General features: G+C 42.9%; 1 protein-coding gene across 1 annotated transcript in view; it reads right to left on the bottom strand.

Moving 5' to 3' along the window:
* The window catches only part of B3GAT2 (beta-1,3-glucuronyltransferase 2), a 50,454-nt gene that overhangs the window by 9,061 nt on the left and 24,476 nt on the right, over positions 1-16,917 (bottom strand). The window contains exon 2 of the mRNA XM_023544477.2: positions 8,631-8,775. Within this exon, the coding sequence (XP_023400245.1) occupies positions 8,631-8,775 (145 nt within the window). The remainder of the gene's footprint in view (positions 1-8,630; positions 8,776-16,917) is intronic.

Consider the following 16,917-nt stretch of genomic DNA (forward strand, 5'->3'; position numbering starts at 1 on the left):
GTGACTCTATAGGACAGGGTCGAATTGCCCCATAGGGTTTCCAGAGAGTGCCTGGTGGATTCAAATTGCCGACCTTGGTTAGCAGCCCAACTCTTAACCACTACGCCACCAGGGTTTCCACTGCAAACAGTATACTTAAATTTTAAATGGCTCTAAACTGGCAAGAAGGTCACTGTGGTACAATTAATTACTTTTGGGTGTGGCCTTTCCAGCCATGGACTTGTAATTCCCACTGAGGTGATTGTGTGATAGGGTAATTGTGGCCTACCAAGGGTAATGGTAAGTTTTGCCTTAAAAGCCAATTCCACAGGAAGGAGAGGAGGAGCCCACCACAAAGGAAAGAGAGACCAGCAGGAAACGGCATGGTGGGCTTCCAGCCCATAGAGAAAGAAAGATGAGTGCCTTTGCACAGAGACCTAGGGCCAGGGAGAGGCATGCCTGCCTGCAAGTATGGCTGGGAAGAGGCTATCCTGATGGAAGAACGGTATCTTGAGTGTTCCTGAACCTGAACTGTAACTGTTACTTCCCTAATAAATCCCATAATCGTGAGTGTGATCTGTGAGTTCTGTGTGGCCACTGCAATGAATTACAGAACCCAGCAGAGAAGTAGAGAGTGCTGTGTGAGGGATGGCTGGTGTCAGAATTAGTAAAGATGGCAGAAGGAGGAGACTTGTCTGCCCTCCAACTCATCGGAGTCAGCCTTGGGCTGTTGATCTTGATTCTCCTTTCCCCTCGTGAGGCTGGAGGAGGTCAGACATCGCCCCCCAGCCATTTTTACATTCCTTCCTTCCATTTCCTTGCAGTATAGGCAGTCCTGGGCTACGAACATCTAACTTACAGACAAATCCTACTTAAGAATGGATTTCTATAAAACCTATTATATTAAAATTTTGAATTAAATACAATGGTTCATAATAACGAATGCAGGCATTACTCTGTGAGACTCATGAAAACACTGAATGGTTTGGAAGCATTTTCTAAAGTGTTTTATATGCATGTTTTTGTTGTTGTTAGGTGCCATCGAGTCGGTTCCGACTCACAGTGACCCTATGCACAACAGAACGAAACACTGCCTGGTCCTGAGCCATCCTCACGATCGTTGCTATGCTTGAGCTCATTGCTGCAGCCACTGTGTCAATCCACCTCATTGAGGGTCTTCCTCTCTTCCGCTCACCCTGTACTCTGCCAAGCATGATGTCCTTCTCCAGGGACTGATCCCTCCTGACAGCATGTCCAAAGTATGTAAGACGCAGTCTCTCCGTCCTTGCTTCTAAAGAGCATTCTGGTTGTACTTCTTCCAAGGCAGATTTGTTCGTTCTTTTGGCAGTCCTTGGTATATTCAATATTCTTCTCCACCACCACAACTCAAAGGCGTCAATTCTTCTTTGGTCTTCCTTATTCATTGTCCAGCTTTCATATGCATATGATGTGACTGAAAATACCATGGCTTGGGTCAGGCACACCTTAGTTTTCAAGGTGACATCTTTGCTCTCCAACACTTTCAAGAGGTCCTTTGCAGCAGATTTGCCCAATGCAATGCATCTTTTGATTTCTTGACTGCTGCTTCCATGGCTGTTGATTGTGGATCCAAGTAAAATGAAATCCTTGACAACTTCAATCTTTTCTCCATTTATCTTGATGTTGCTCACTGGTCCGGTTGTGAGGATTTTTGTTTTCTTTATGTTTAGGTGCAATCTATATTGAAGGCTGTGGTCTTTGATCTTCATGAGTAAGTGCTTCAAGCCCACTTCACTTTCAGCAAGCAAGGTTGTGTCATCTGCATAATGCAGGTTGCTAATGAGCCTTCCTCCAATCCTGATGCCCCGTTCTTCTTCATATAGTCCAGCTTCTCATATTATTTGTTCAGCATACAGATGAAATAGGTATGGTGAAAGAATACAACTCTGACGCACACCTTTCCTGACTTTAAACCAATCAGTATCCTCTTATTCTGTCCAAACAACTGCCTCTTAATCTATGTAAAGGTTCCTCATGAGCACGATTTAGCGTTCTGGAATTCCCATTCTTCGCAATGTTATCCATAATTTGTTATGATCCACACAGTCGGAATGCCTTAGCGTAGTCAATAAAACACAGGTAAACATCCTTCTGGTATTCTCTGCTTTCAGCCAGGATCCATCTGACATCAGCAATAATATCCCTGGTTCCACGTCCCCTTCTGAAAGCAGCCTGAATTTCTGGCAGTTCTCTGTCAATATGCTGCTATAGCCATTTTTGAATGATCCTCAGCAAAATTTTGCTTGTGTGTGATATTAATGATATTGTTCTATAATTGCCACATTTGGTTGGATCACCTTTCTTGGGAATAGGCATAAATATGGATCTCTTCCAGTCAGTTGGCCAGGAAGCTGTCTTCCATATTTCTTGACATAGACGAGTGAGCACCTCCAGTGCTGCATCTGTTTGTTGAAACATCTCAATTGATATTCCATCAATTCCTGGAGCCTTGTTTTTCGCCAATGCCTTCAGAGCAGTTTGGACTTCTTCCTTCAGTACCATCGGTTCCTGATCATATGCCACCTCTTGAAATGGTTGAACATCGACTAATTCTTTTTGGTATAATGACTCTGTGTATTCCTTCCATGTTCTTTTGATGCTTCCTGCGTCGTTTAATGTTTTCCCCATAGAATTCTTCACTATTGCAACTCAAGGCTTGAATTTTTTCTTCAGTTCTTTCAGCTTGAGAAACGCCGAGTGTGTTCTTCCCTTTTGGTTTTCCATCTCCAGCTCTTTGCACATGTCATTATAATACTTCACTTTTTTATATGCATAGAAAGGTAAAATATATACTATATACTAAGGCAAACATTTAACAACTGACACTAAATAAGAACCATATGTACCCGCTGACTTACCTACAAATTCAACTTAAAGACAGTCTTAGGAACAGATCTCCTTTGTAACCCCGGAACTGCCTGTATTTGTGTTCATTAAGCACAGTAAAAGCTCATTAATTTTGACTCTGCTCCAGTGGCATCACTAGGGGTGGTGTCACCCAGTGCAGTAACTCAGGTAACTCGTGGTGTCACCCCCGCTCATGGACCTCCCGTACCAGACCATACAGAGCTCTTCAAGTTTTTTGTACTAATGTTGCTCGTAAATCATAATTCCTGTATATTATTCCTTCTTTTCCTTTAATTACTACTTTATTCTCAAAAGTTATTAATACAGGTTCACAAATCCTAATCACCATAATATTGTAGCTGAAACACCAGAAAACTTGACAAAATCAGCGACTATAAAAACAGTGGCAGCGATGAAAGCAACAGTGCGTGCTTGTAGTGCGTGCAGACGAAGCTCTGCGACTCGAAGCGTCACTGTACTTGGGCAGTAACGACAGCTCGGACCAGATGGCATTAGAAGGTTCAAAAGGAAATTTAGTGTAGAATTTTAGCCTTGGAGGTATACTGATACATCTAAGCTGGGCTTATGAAAAATGTTTTTGTTGTTTTAACTACAGGAATATTTTTATAAAAAATAATTTTCTGCTGAAACACTACACAAAAACTTTACAGTCATTTTGGTGTCACCCCCTCTGACAGTGTCACCAGCGCGGTCTGCACCTCCATAGTGATGCCACTGCTTACTCACTGGCATTGGTCATAATCTGATCTGAGTTCAGCTGCGGTTTATCACTGCATTGTCTACCAAGAAAGGATTTGCCCAGTAAATTAACCCAGACAAAATCCCTTGTCAACACATACCAAGACAAAGAAGGCCCTGTACAACAGCTATTTCTATATCCCTACAGACAGGCCACAGAAATAGAGCTTCAGTGATCTGCCTGGGATCCCACACTTGTGTTATCCTTGGTCCTCTCCAGTTTAATAGTCATCATTTATGAAGATAATAATAAAAAAAAAAGTTTGCCTGGGAAGTTGCAGAGGGGACAGAACTCTGTGGAACAGGGCTGTTACTCAGCACCCCCTCCAGGCTCGGGCTGCATGACACGTAGGACCAGGATGGGCGATGAAGAAGAGGACAGGACAGTCAAGGCTGCACTCTGGTCACGATGGGAGGTGGGGGAGCTTCCGCAGTTACAAGCAATAATGTAAAACCACTGCGGTCAGAGCTATGGTACAGAAGTACCAGCTGTCGTTGAGTCAATTCTGACTCATGGTGACCCCATGTATGTCAGAATAGAACTGAAAATGATATCGTTTGCAATGGCTGATTTTTCGGAAGTAGATTGCCAAGCTTTCTCTGGAGGCACCTCTGGGTAGATTCAAACCTCCAACCTTTTGGTAGTGTCACGGATTGAACTGTATCCTCCAAAAATATGTGTATCAATTTGGCTAGGCCCTTATTTCCAGTATTGTGTGATTGTCCACCCATTTGTCATCTGATGTGATTTTCCTATATGTTGTAAATCCTACTTCTATGATGTTAATGAATTGCGATAAGCGGCAGGTATGTTAATGAGGAAGGACTGAATCTACAAGATTGGACTGTGTCTTGAGTCAATCTCTTTCGAGATATAAAAGAAAGAAGCTAGCAGAGAGACAGGGGACCTCATACCACCAAGAAAGCAGAGCTGGGAGCAGAGCATGTCCTTTGGACCCAGGGTTCCTGCAAGGAGAAGGTCCTAATCCAGGGGAAGGTTGATAAGAATGACCTTCCTCTAGAGCCAAGAGAGAGAGAAAGACTTCTTCTGGAGCCGATGTCCTGAATTTGGACTTCTGGCCTACTAGACTGTGAGAAAATAAATTTCTCTTTGTTAAAGCCATCCACTTGTGGTGCTGTTTTAGTAGCACTGGATAACTAAGACAGTAACTGAGCCTGTTAACTATTTGCACAACCTATGGACTCTATGGTGCAGAAGTATGGGGACTCTTAAACAGGGGAGGTTTAATAGTGAGTCCTGGCTTAATCAAGGGTGTCAGCAAAATGCTTCCCTGAGAAAGCAACCTATAAGCTGACCTCTGAAGGATCATTAAAACTAAGGAAAGAGTTTCCAGGCACTGGTGAAAGCCCAAGGAGAACTGTAGGATCTGCTGGAGGAAATGAAGAAGAGGGTAACTCCAAAGAGTAAATAGAGGCTGATGAGGCTGGTGGGCAGGAGTGGGCCAGGCAGGACAGTGTGGGGGACAGTGAGGAGTTGTTACCCCAAGAGCATGGCAAGTCTCTGAAAAACTGCGAGCAAGGGGCTGACAAAAATCCAGTTTGCATTCCTGAAGGATTCCTCCTGCCTCAGGGTAGAGTGGGGGCTGGAGAGGGCAGGAATGGACACAAGAAGTCCAGGTAGACAGTAGCATTGTCTTCTTCTTCATCTCATGCCCCCCACCTCCATGCCACACTCTCCCACAACATATACACAATAATTCCAGAACCTGGAAACTTTAGTCAGGTAATGGGATTCTTCCTAATTTGCAGACTTTTTACACAACTGGTGTTCTGGTTAATAGAATGTTCCTAATTACCCAAGACTACCATATGTTCTGCACACAAATTGCAATTCAAAGGACAATACAATCACTTACACCAATTAAAATTAACCAATCTTAAATTTAATACATCGGTTTTCCCTGGACCATAGAACAAAAAGGTGTGAAAAAGTCTAAATTTCTGCTGACTTATGGGCATTATCTCAAATGGCTTGTTAAAATTTTATAAACCTCCAGTAGCTGTTGCATTTAAAACCCCTCCAACCCTCACTACCTTCCATAGGCCTCATTACCCCGTACCCAGATGGCTGCACAGGCCTCAGGCTCAGCTCCTCATGTTCATGGTGCACCTGCCACGACTGCGTTTTCATATCATACTTCTAATCATATCACTCCCCTACTCAAATAATTTCAATGACTCCAATATCCACAGAGCTGAAGACAAACTATCATTCTAGCAATCAGTCCTCAATCTGATCCTAGTTTGCCTTTCCCCTAAGAGCTATGTGTGCGCATGTGTGAGCACGCACACACGCACTCAGTTTGTTGTTCCAGCGTGACCTGGGCTTCACATTTAAGATGCCTCTCAAATGCTCCGTGTTCCACGAACACCATTCCCAAACCTCTTCCTACAGCAGCTATGTTTTCTCTGTAAATGAAAATCCAGAATATCCCATTTGTACCTCAATTATAGTCAGTTAAGGGCTTATCACATCCCATTCTTCTCTGTCAGATACCAGACGACTTGGGGGCAGGGACTGCACAGTCCCTTCAGGTTCAGTGCAGTGGAATTGAGTCAACAGTCCTTCCTCCTTCTCTACTGACATTTGGCAGATGGCCTGGCCTCCACGCCTCTAATAACCCACACACTGGTTCTGACTTGGTTTTCTTACTTATTTCTTATCTAGGAGTAAAAGGTGACCCTGCCTGAAGTGAACATCTAATGTCCTGGTCCTCCCTCATTTCCTCTCCTTTAAGCACTTAGTTCCTTTCTCTCAAAACTTCGACTTCTTTTCTGATTTGGGGGAAAAAAAATTCTTATACCTCTTGAAATCACCACCCATCTATCTTCCCTTCTCATTGATGCCAGATTCTTGAAAGAGTTGTCTCCTGACCTTCCTGCTTCTTAGTAACATTCCTCCCCACTGCCGCCCGACCACCACCCTACTTCCCTAAAGTTCTCTTCTAAAACGTGGATCTGTTTCTCTTTCCTACTTTAAAAAGGGCCTTAAATCTCCAGAGACTAGAAATTACTACCAACTAGAAAGATGGTGATAAGCCACAACTTATACAGAAACTAAATGTCAACAGAAATAAAACTATAAGTAGGGTAGACCACCTACAACAACCTCAATCCTTAGAATCAGAGCTTGTCAAAAACCACACAAACTTAGAGGTATAGAAGGGACCTCAGAAGTCATTCTACCCATCCCTTCCTAGCCCATGCCTTCCTGTACACCTCCTAGCCACTCATTTACACAACATCTATAATCACTATCCTCCCAAAATGGAGCCTCCTCAACCTTCATGGATCAAACTTTCCCTCCTTCTTTGCTCTACTGGAAACAAGACTTTGGGAAACGTAACTACCTAATGTCTGGCTGCTTTAGCGGTCACAAATCCTCACTCAGAAATCCAGAGACCTCGGCTTTTCTTTTAGCTGCTCAAGGTGGGAAGCTAGGAAAATGAAGGATACATTGAAAACCATGATGTCATCTCATACAATAGCTTCATTTTACACGTGAGGAAACTAAGTTGCAGAGAGGTGAAAGGATTTGCCTTAATACTCTCTAAGTTTTCTGCCCAAAGAAATGCTTCTGGTCAGTGATAGCCCTGATTTTCAAGATACATTATGGTCAGTCTTATATTTTCAGAGCCATGAACTCAGACTTGATTGGATAAAGGGCTTTTCTGAGAATCCTTAGGACCTTCCAAGTATGGCTCACCTACCTTTCCACCTGCCTCCAGTGCTTTGATTGAGATACCATCTCAACTTGGGGCTGTAAGAACTGAAGACCAAAGGGTTGAGGTTGGAAGAGGGGTGGGAAGTCAGAGAGCAGAAAGGGGAGGCCTAGGAGATGGTGAGCAGGGAACAGTAAGGGATCTAGACTGTCCTTGGGCCAGAGACCATGACACACAGTTCCGCAAAGCTGGCACTCCAGAAACATTTGTTAAATGTTGAATAAAAATATCCAGTTTTGTCTTTCTCCATGATGCAGCGGGACAGACCTGCCACAGTGCCATCAATTAAGAGGTTTTTCCCCAACAGCTTTTACTCCTAGAATTCTTCATAATCTTGCTCCCTTAAATTTACAGTACTGTCAGAATAAAAGTGCTGAACTCAATTCACAAAGCAGCCTTCTTCCCATCAGAATTCTGAGCATGGAGGTTTTGACTACCGTCAGGAAATACCCACAAGGTTGGCCAAGCACAGGCTGACAGACAGAGCGCTGCTTCAGAGTTGAAGATGGATGAGATCAATTTGGAAGCCTTTATGCCTTCATCTTCTAGGTTATAGATGTCAGTGGGTTTTTTGCCTCTAAGCCTCATGTTTCAAACCACATCCTTCCACAGTTATCACAGTCATCATTTTATATAACCCACAGAAAATGAGTTACTTGATGGTAAAGTCACATGTTGGAACTTGTGTGTCCCACTACAGGTATTATTCAATTCAGTTGCTTGGTTAGAGAATAAAAACTTCAAAACACAGTTATGCTCAAAGTTAATACATGCTTGAATTACCAGTAATCCAACTTTATATTTCAGCTATTAAGTGTATCGATAAGCATTGAAATTGTCAACTTATTAATTTTATATACTTTAAAATTTCAATAACCATGTGATATATTTTAACATATTGGTCTTTTAGAGAGAGGTACCAAAAGGTACCATCCAACAGTGAGGCAGGGGCCAGGTCTATTTTTTCACCACTGAATCCCCAATGCCCACCTCTGTACCCAGCACGTTAACATTTATTGGATAAAGGGTGGCTGCATGGAGGTGAAAAAATGCAATAGAACAAGTGTTTTCTAATCACCCCAAAAATCAATTTCCACTTGAGATAACCAAAGAGTCTACTTCCGAAATTCATTTAAATATATCATCAGCTGAACATGGTGTGATCTGGGATCTTCTAAAGTTTTCTTCCTGAAGTGCACTGTTACAAACAGGAGCACTGGTAAGAACATGTAGGCAGGAACAAAGGTCACCATCCACACTCACCTGCCATGTCGATGGCAAAAGGCCTGTCTGCTCTCCAGCCAGTGTACCAGCCAACAACTTTGCCATTTTCCACCAACGGACGTTCATAGCGTCGCCCACCAACCAGGCCCACTGGCCAGACAGAGACCTTGCGTGTGGTTCGCATCTACAAAAAGGGGAAAGAGATGTGTTTGAGGTTTCCTTCGGGAAAAGAACTTACAGGGAGGAAAGGAATGTGACCCATATAGAAGAAATGGGTGTGTGTGTGTGGGGAGCAGGGAGTCACCTCTCAAAGCTGGACGTTTCTCAACAAGAAACCTTCTACTGATAGATTGCTACCCTACTTTATTATTGTTTGGCTGCTCAATGCCATCAGCTCTGTACTCAGTCATAAGTTCAGCCAGTGGCTCAAGGCTTAAGAGAAATAAAGTAGGTGTCAATACCTGAGCATCACTTAGTTGAAGCTTAGTTGAGACTATCAAATATTTTCTATTTGTTTCAAAGTTGGATCTTTCAAACAATACTTTGTATCTTCGCAAGTGAGGTATTTTTCCACATTTAAGAAACTTTATTACTCAGTAACAGCAAAAACTTCACTCAGAGGGGATATGGGAGCTTCTTTTCTCTCAATTTTTTATTGCTACAGATAAAAGAACTCTTGGCTGGGACATTAATAATGGGATCCAGCTACAGAACAGGTACCAGGCATCTTCCAGGGTGACAAAAAAGAAAATGCATGCTAAATCCGCCTGCCTTTCAAAGGCAATTGGGCCAAACTAGAGAGGAAAATGCCACAGTGGTTTGAGAAGCTGGTCCTCTCGTGGCACACACTGTGGTATGCAGTGGAACCTGGCTAAACACAGCCCTCTACTGAAAGTTATTTGCTGAGTTTCTTTAAGTAGAAAGACATGCTTGCAATAAAGTTTGCTAACACCAAGCAACATTTTTAGAAAAACCACCCCACTGTGACCTTCTGTCAGGCCATGTGTTCCATAGGGTTACAGTCAGCCCACACAGTACCTCTGTGCAAACCAGAAAAGGGCATCCATTCTTCTTGGGCAGACAGACTCCACGAGGGGCCCTGGCTTGGCTATCAAAGTGCAGGCTGAGGTCACCATGAGTCCGAATCAACTCAAGGGCAACTAATACCACTACCACCAGCTTCTCAGAGCTGGGTGTACCCTGCACTGAGCAGGTGTCGAAAAAAATTTTTTTTTTAATTATTAAAGTTTTTTTTGGAGATAATTTTAGATTTACAAGCAGTTACAAGAAATAATACAGAGAGAGCCCATGTACCCTTTACTCAATTTCCCCCAAAGGTAGCTTTTTTTTCTTTTTTTAATTGCGTTTTAGATGGAAGTTTACAGAGAAAACTAGTTTCTCATAAGATAATTAGTACACGCATAGTGTTTTGACATTGATTGACAACCCCATGACATGTCCACGCTCTCTCTTCTCAACCTTGGGTTCCCTATTACCAGCCTTCCTGTCCCTTCCTGCCTTCTAGTCCTTGCCCCTGGGCTGGTGTGCCCCTTTGGTCCTGTTTTGTTTTATGGACCTGTCTAATCTCTGGCTGAAGGGTGAACCTCAGGAGTGATTCATTACTGAGCTATAATGGTGTTCAGGGGGCCATACTCTCGGGGTTTCTCCAGTCTCTGTCAGACCAGTAAGTCCGGTCTTTTTGTGTGTGTGTGAGTTAGAATTTTGTTCTACATTTTTCTCCAGCTTTGTGTGGGACCGTCTATTATGATCCTTGTCAGAGCAGTCAGTGGTGGTAGCCTGGCACCATATAGTTGTGCTGGACTCAGTCTGGTGGAGGCTGCAGTAGTTGTGGTCCTTTAGTCCTTTGGACTATCTTTCCCTTGTGTCTTTGGTTTTCTTCTTTCTCCCTTGCCTCAGAAGGAGTAAGGTGTCAAATAATTCTTGACAAGCATTTAACCACCAGGTAGTAATTTAAATGTGGGCCCAAGTGTAATAAGCAATCAGTATGTGCTTGCTCTGAGCAAGGTACATGCCAGGTGCTAAGTCCAAGAGCTCACAATCAAAGATGATGACAGTCAATAAAAGAACAGAAAACAAAAAGTTCTTAAGGAAGGAAGGGAGAATTTCCACTAAAGAGAATAACAGAACCAAATTGAGAGACCACAAAGAATGAAAGAATTAAATATGACTAAAGCAACTAAAATTGGCCATTGATGGTGGTTCAGTGGTAGAATTCTTGCCTTCCATGCAGGAGACCTGGACTCAATACCCAGCTGATGCAACTTATGCACAGCCACAACGGTTCCAATTTGCAACCGATCTCGGGGATGGTACAGGACCGGGCAGCATTTTGTTCCATTGTGCATAGAGTCATCACATGTCAGCGGCCAACTAGAAGACAGCTAACTACAACACCATAGCAACTAAGCATGTTCTGTGCCAGTTTCATGCCAGAAAAGGTGGGTTTCTCTTGTCATCATTGTTGTAGTTAGCCGCTGTCAAGTTGCGTCCTGACTCCTGGCCACGCCATGCATGACAGGCTCAGACAGTTTCACTGGGTGGTTTTTCGGAAATAGACCTCGAGGCCTTTTTCTTCCTAGTTCACATTAGTCTAGAAGCTCCACTGAAGCCTGTTTAGTGTCATAGCTACATGCAAGCCTCCACTGGCAGAAAGGTGGCGGCTGTGCATGAGCTGCTTTGGCTGGGACTAGAGCCTGGGTCTCCCGCCTGGCAAGAAGGAGTCCTACCACCGAAACATCAATGGCTCCTTAGGTTTTGGCTGGGACTAGAGCCTGGGTCTCCCACATGGCATGAGGGAGTCCTACCACGGAAACATCAATGGCTCCTTAGGTTTTGCTTAATGGACTCCAGATTTCTGAGATCAGCTCAGAGCTAACTTCTGTTCACATTTGTTTCAGAGGGCTGGGTGTTGAAGGTGAGATGATGATTCTCTGGATCAGGTGATTTAGCAGGATTTTGTTTCCATGTATGCTAAATAAAAACATTTGTCAGTTAAAGAGTTGAAAAACTCTAAAAGACCCAGATGATTCATCATAGAGTTAGACACATAGCCCCTCCAAACACAGCCACTATACTGTATAGAGTGTGCAAGACATTTCAAAGGAAAATAGCACAGCTATTTACAGAACTTCTTCATTTCACCCCTGGGATCCAGGCTTTGTTCTGCGTCCTTTTCGCTCAATCTCCGCTCTTTAAGGGTTCCTTGGCAGCTACCTTCTCTTCTGAGGGGGGTGGCGTATAACGGTGACTGTTACAATTAAAAGTAAAAGCACTTAGATACAACTAACATATTCACAGTATAGGTAGTCCCTGGCTTACTTGTGGCGTTTGAGTTACCACGAACTGCACTTACAACCTTCTGTTTTGTACATCTTTCCATGAATAACATGTACCACATACAGTGTTGCAGCATGTGTTTGCAGATGTTATCATTCTCCTGCCCCCCCCAAGACAAATAAAGATTGGATTTATAAAGGTACTGATAATAAAAGGCAATAATAATGAAAAAATTGAGGTACAAGACTTACATCAGAACTGACTTAACGTCAGAACGGAACCACGTCAGAACGGAACCCCATCGTTTCAGCTGGGGACTGCCTGTGTTTAAAAACTTTGTTACGTTTTTAACTCCAAAGAGCAGTTTTAAAGCTGGCACCACCTCAGGTGCCTGGTGTCAGCTCTGATCTAAAACAGTGGAATGGAAGAAAGCACCAGATACTAAGATAAAGAGAGGGAGCAATTCACACGTTCATAATAGTTACAATATTACAAAAAGGTCTGATGCCCCTCTTCCTATTTATTCAACACCACATTCTTTTATTCCCCCTACTCTAACTCCAATTAAATGGACAGGGCTCTGCTCGCATCCAAACTCACTGCCAGGGTAAGTTCCATAGACCCAGTGGCTACAAAGGACACACAAGATGCGCACGGTAAATCTCCACAGTCCTCCAGGCTAAAAGCCCTTTACACTATCCCAGGGTAGGTGGTGCTGGTTTATCGCATCCTCAGCCTTCTCCAGCAAAGGAGGCAGGCAGGCAACTCCTATGCGCTCCTGTGTCTGCTGAGCCTTAACAGCAACCAGCTCCTGTTTCTTTAGCCAGCTATTTCTGCAGCTTTAAGCTGTGTCCTTTTGGTCCCTGGTAGGGAGATGGCTAACAGCCAGCTTGAGGGACTGGAAAACTTCAGAAAATCACATATGGGTGACCATCAGAATGTCCTTAGTGTAAAACAGAGAAGGTTACACAAATATCTTTAGCTTCCTTGAAGACATGCCACTAGTTGAAGTTTTGTTTTTTGCCAAGAAGCTCACTGCTCACGAGTAACATTTTCTGTCTCACAGTCCAGTCCAATCCCTGTCTGAAGAGTTGACTTCCCGAATGGCTCCAGTCGTGGGCTAACAAAGGGTCCAGGGACCATGACCTCCAGGGTACTCCCCCCTTTTTTTTTAACTAATAATTTCAGGGGAAAAAAAAAAAAAAAGCTTACCCAAATTCCAACGGGACCCAATGCACTAAAGACACAGAGGAAAATAGAATGCAAATGATGAAGAAATGCAGAGGGGGTGACCTAGAGCTGAGGGTCCTTTCCAATTTCATTGTTCACAAACATTTTCTGATATTTCTTAACACAGAAACTATATTAATATAATCCAACATACCCATAAATTTTCTTCAGAACAAACTTGAAAACATATTGTCTGTTCTTTTCTCCCTGCATCTGCCTCTTAATGATTTCACCATCTATTTCCATCAACTAAATTGTTACTCAACTCAATGCTATTCCTTCCATACCGTGTTCTACATATCACTTTATATTGCCATGGATTTTTTTTCCCCTAATTTTCATTTCCAAACACAATTCCCACATCAAGAACTTTTGAGGCACAGAAGGTAATTCTTTTAAGGAGCTAGAAATTCTAGAAAACAGATTTTTTTTTCATTTATTGTGCTTTAAGTGAAAGTTTACAAATCAAGTCAGTGTCTCATACAAAAACTTACATACACCTTGCTATGTAACCCTAGCTGCTCTCCCCCTAATGTGACAGCACACTCCTCCTCTCCACCCTGTGTTCCCCATGTCCATTCAGCCAGCTCCTGTCCCCTCTGCCACACCTTCCCCCGACAGGAGCTGCCCACATAGTCTCATGTGTCTACTTGAGCCAAGAAGCTTACTCCTCGCCAGTATCGTTTTCTGTCTTATAGTCCAGTCCGATCCCTGTCTGAAGAGTTGGCTTCAGGAAAGGTTCCGGTCTTGGGCTAACAGAGTGTCCAGGGGCAATGATCTCTGGGGTCCCTCCAGTCTCAGTCAAACCATTAAGTCTGGTCTTTTTACTAGAATTTGAGTTCTGGATCCCACTTTTCTCCTGCTCCATCAGGGATTCTCTGTTGTGTTCCCTGTCAGGGCAGTCACTGGTGGTAGCCAGGTACCATCTAGTTGTTCCAGTCTCAGGCTGAGGAAGTCTCTGATTTATGTGGCCCTTTCTGTCACTTGGGCTCATATTTTCCTTGTGTCTTTGGTGTTCTTCATTCTCTCTTGCTCCAGGTAGGTTGAGACCAATTGATGCATCTTAGATGGCCACTTGCTAGTGTTTAAGACACCAGATGCCCCTCACCAAAGTGGAATGCAGAATGTTTTCTTAATACATTTTGCTATGCTAATTGACCCAGATGTCCCCTGAAACCATGGTCCCCAGACCTCCGCCCCTGCTACTGTGGCCTTCAATGCATTTGCTAGAAAGCAGAATATTCTTAATGCTATACTCTAAGCCCTTCTCCTATCTTACTGGGTAGAAGACCCATTCTAAGACTCCTTCCATACCTCCTTTATTGTTCAACAAGTGTTTATCACAAACCTAATAGAGTCCCTGGGTGGTGCAGTTAAGTGCTTGGTGCCTAAAAGAAGGTTGGCAGTTCAAATCTACCCAGAGGCACCCTGGAAGAAAGGCCTGGCGATCTACTTCCAAAAGGTCACAGCCTTGAAAACCCTATGGACTACAGCTCCACTCCGAAACACATGGGGTTGTCACGAGTCAGAATCAACCTTATGGCAACTGGTTTGGTTTCATGTGTGTCTAGTACTGTGCTAAGCCCTGAGTAATGCAGACAAAACCAACCTCACAAAGCCAATATTCTGTGCGCTTTATGACAATGACACAACTAATTACTAAATTACTTACTTAATTTCTGGTCTGATTAAGGGCTATAAGGGGAAGTAGATAGTGCTATGAGAGAACACGTTATGGAGACTCTGACCTGACCTGGGGTCTTGAGGACATGACCATGAGCTAAAGTATGAGTAGCATTAACCACTGTGGACAGAAGACCAAATACCTTCCAGAAAGAAAGGTAACCCAGTGCCACAGTCCTCGGCAGAAACATCCCATAGCATTCCCTCTCCATTCCTTAATTTAAAAAATCCATGTCAGATGGTGGGTGGTAGAAGTTGGGTTTCTCACTTTTGGAGTAGGGATTTACAGACAAGCAAGAGAAGGCTAGAATGATCCATGTGGTAACGGATTAGAGTTGAAGGCAACAGTCTGAACTCATGTTTAGCTTAATATAGGTACAGGTGGTTACATACAGAAATCTTTATAGATATGTGTATATACACAGGTTTATATGCACCCATATATTTGCTTGCTTTCTCGGCTGAGAGGTCCTAGAGCCAAAGACATGCCAGTAGATAGGACAAAGGAACCAACTGAAGGAGCTCCCAGCGGACAAAGCTGGAACAATTGAGCAACAAAATAAATAAAAATCAAGAGTATTGGATTATAGCACAAAGTATAAAATAAGTATCCATGATTCCATACTGATATAAAATAAATGATTAAGTAAATGGGGAAGAATAGACAAATCTCCCATGCAGAAGAACTCCAAATAATTTATGTAAATACTCTCCCCTCAAGGAGGTGAAGCATAACTTCCCACTCTTCAAGTGTGTGCTGCACATAGTAAATTCCTTCCAAAGAGTATGAACCAAACCCAGTGCCATCAAGTCGATTCTGACTCATAGCAACCCTACAGGACAGAGTAGAACTGCCCCATAGAGTTTCCAAGGAGTGCCTAGCAGATTCGAACTGCCAACCCTTTGGTTAGCAGCCATAGCACTTAACCACTACGCCATGAGGGTTTCCTTAAAGAGTATGAAAGGGGGGAATAAAAGAGTAACTACAGTGAAGAAACCCAAGACACACACTACCTCCATTAGAAAACCACGATTAACATCATCAGCGATGACTCATGTTGACAGTGTCCATCCTTGATATGTGATGAGAGTGCACTTTACCTCCTCCTTGGTCTTTTCTAAGACCATTCTCTAATAAAAGGAACCAGGGCTCCTTGGAGAAATGGCTGATTTTATGATGGGGGCAGGAAACATACAAGCTGAGCCTGGAGCATCTTGCAGTGCCAGAAAGTAAAAACCTGCTGCCTTCAAGTCGATTCCAACTCATAGCAACCCTACAGAATAGAGTACAACTGCCCCATAGGGTTTCCAAGGAGCAGCTGGTGGATTCGAACTGTTGACATTTTCTAGCTAAGTAAGGAAATGTTTAAAAAAAAGGCAAAAAACAAACTAGCCCACATCGATGGAGGTATATCAAAGAGACACAGCCAAGTGAAAGAACTCCCAATGGCCAAAACTGAAACAACTTGAGCAACAAAATAAATAATGTTGATAGTATGTACCCTGGATGAGCTGAAAATGGCACTTTACCTCTGTGATCTTCCTCTCCTAAACCCATAGCTACAGTCTAATCATGAGAGAAACAGCAGATAAATTCCAATAGAGGCAACCCACAATATGCGTGACACAATTTTCCTCAAAACTGTCAAGGTTATCAAAAACAAGAAAAATCTGAGAAACCATTAGCCACCAGGAGCCTAAGGAGACATGAGGACTAAATGTAATATGGTATCCTGGATGGAATCCTGCAACAGAAAAAGGGCATTAGGGAAAACCTAAGGAAATGTGAATGAAATCTAGACTTTAGTTAATAATATTGGCTCATTAATTATAACACAGGTACCATACTAATATAAAATGGAAATAATATGGGAAACTGGATGTGGGGTGTATCTATATATAGAATTCCCCATAGTCTCAATTGTTCTGTAAATCTAAAACTGTTCTAAAAATAAAGACTGTCATTTTAAAAAAAAAAAAAAAAGCCATTTCAAAAGTGCCTAAGGCAATCATTCCATGTCTACCCATCCCTGTCAGGTATTGATGCAGACTTATTCTCTAGCCTGGGGTCAATTTTTCACTCAATTTTTGCTCTTCTTTATTGTGCAAACCTAAG

This window comes from Loxodonta africana, chromosome 1, assembly GCF_030014295.1.
Source record: "Loxodonta africana isolate mLoxAfr1 chromosome 1, mLoxAfr1.hap2, whole genome shotgun sequence".
NCBI lineage: Eukaryota > Metazoa > Chordata > Mammalia > Proboscidea > Elephantidae > Loxodonta > Loxodonta africana.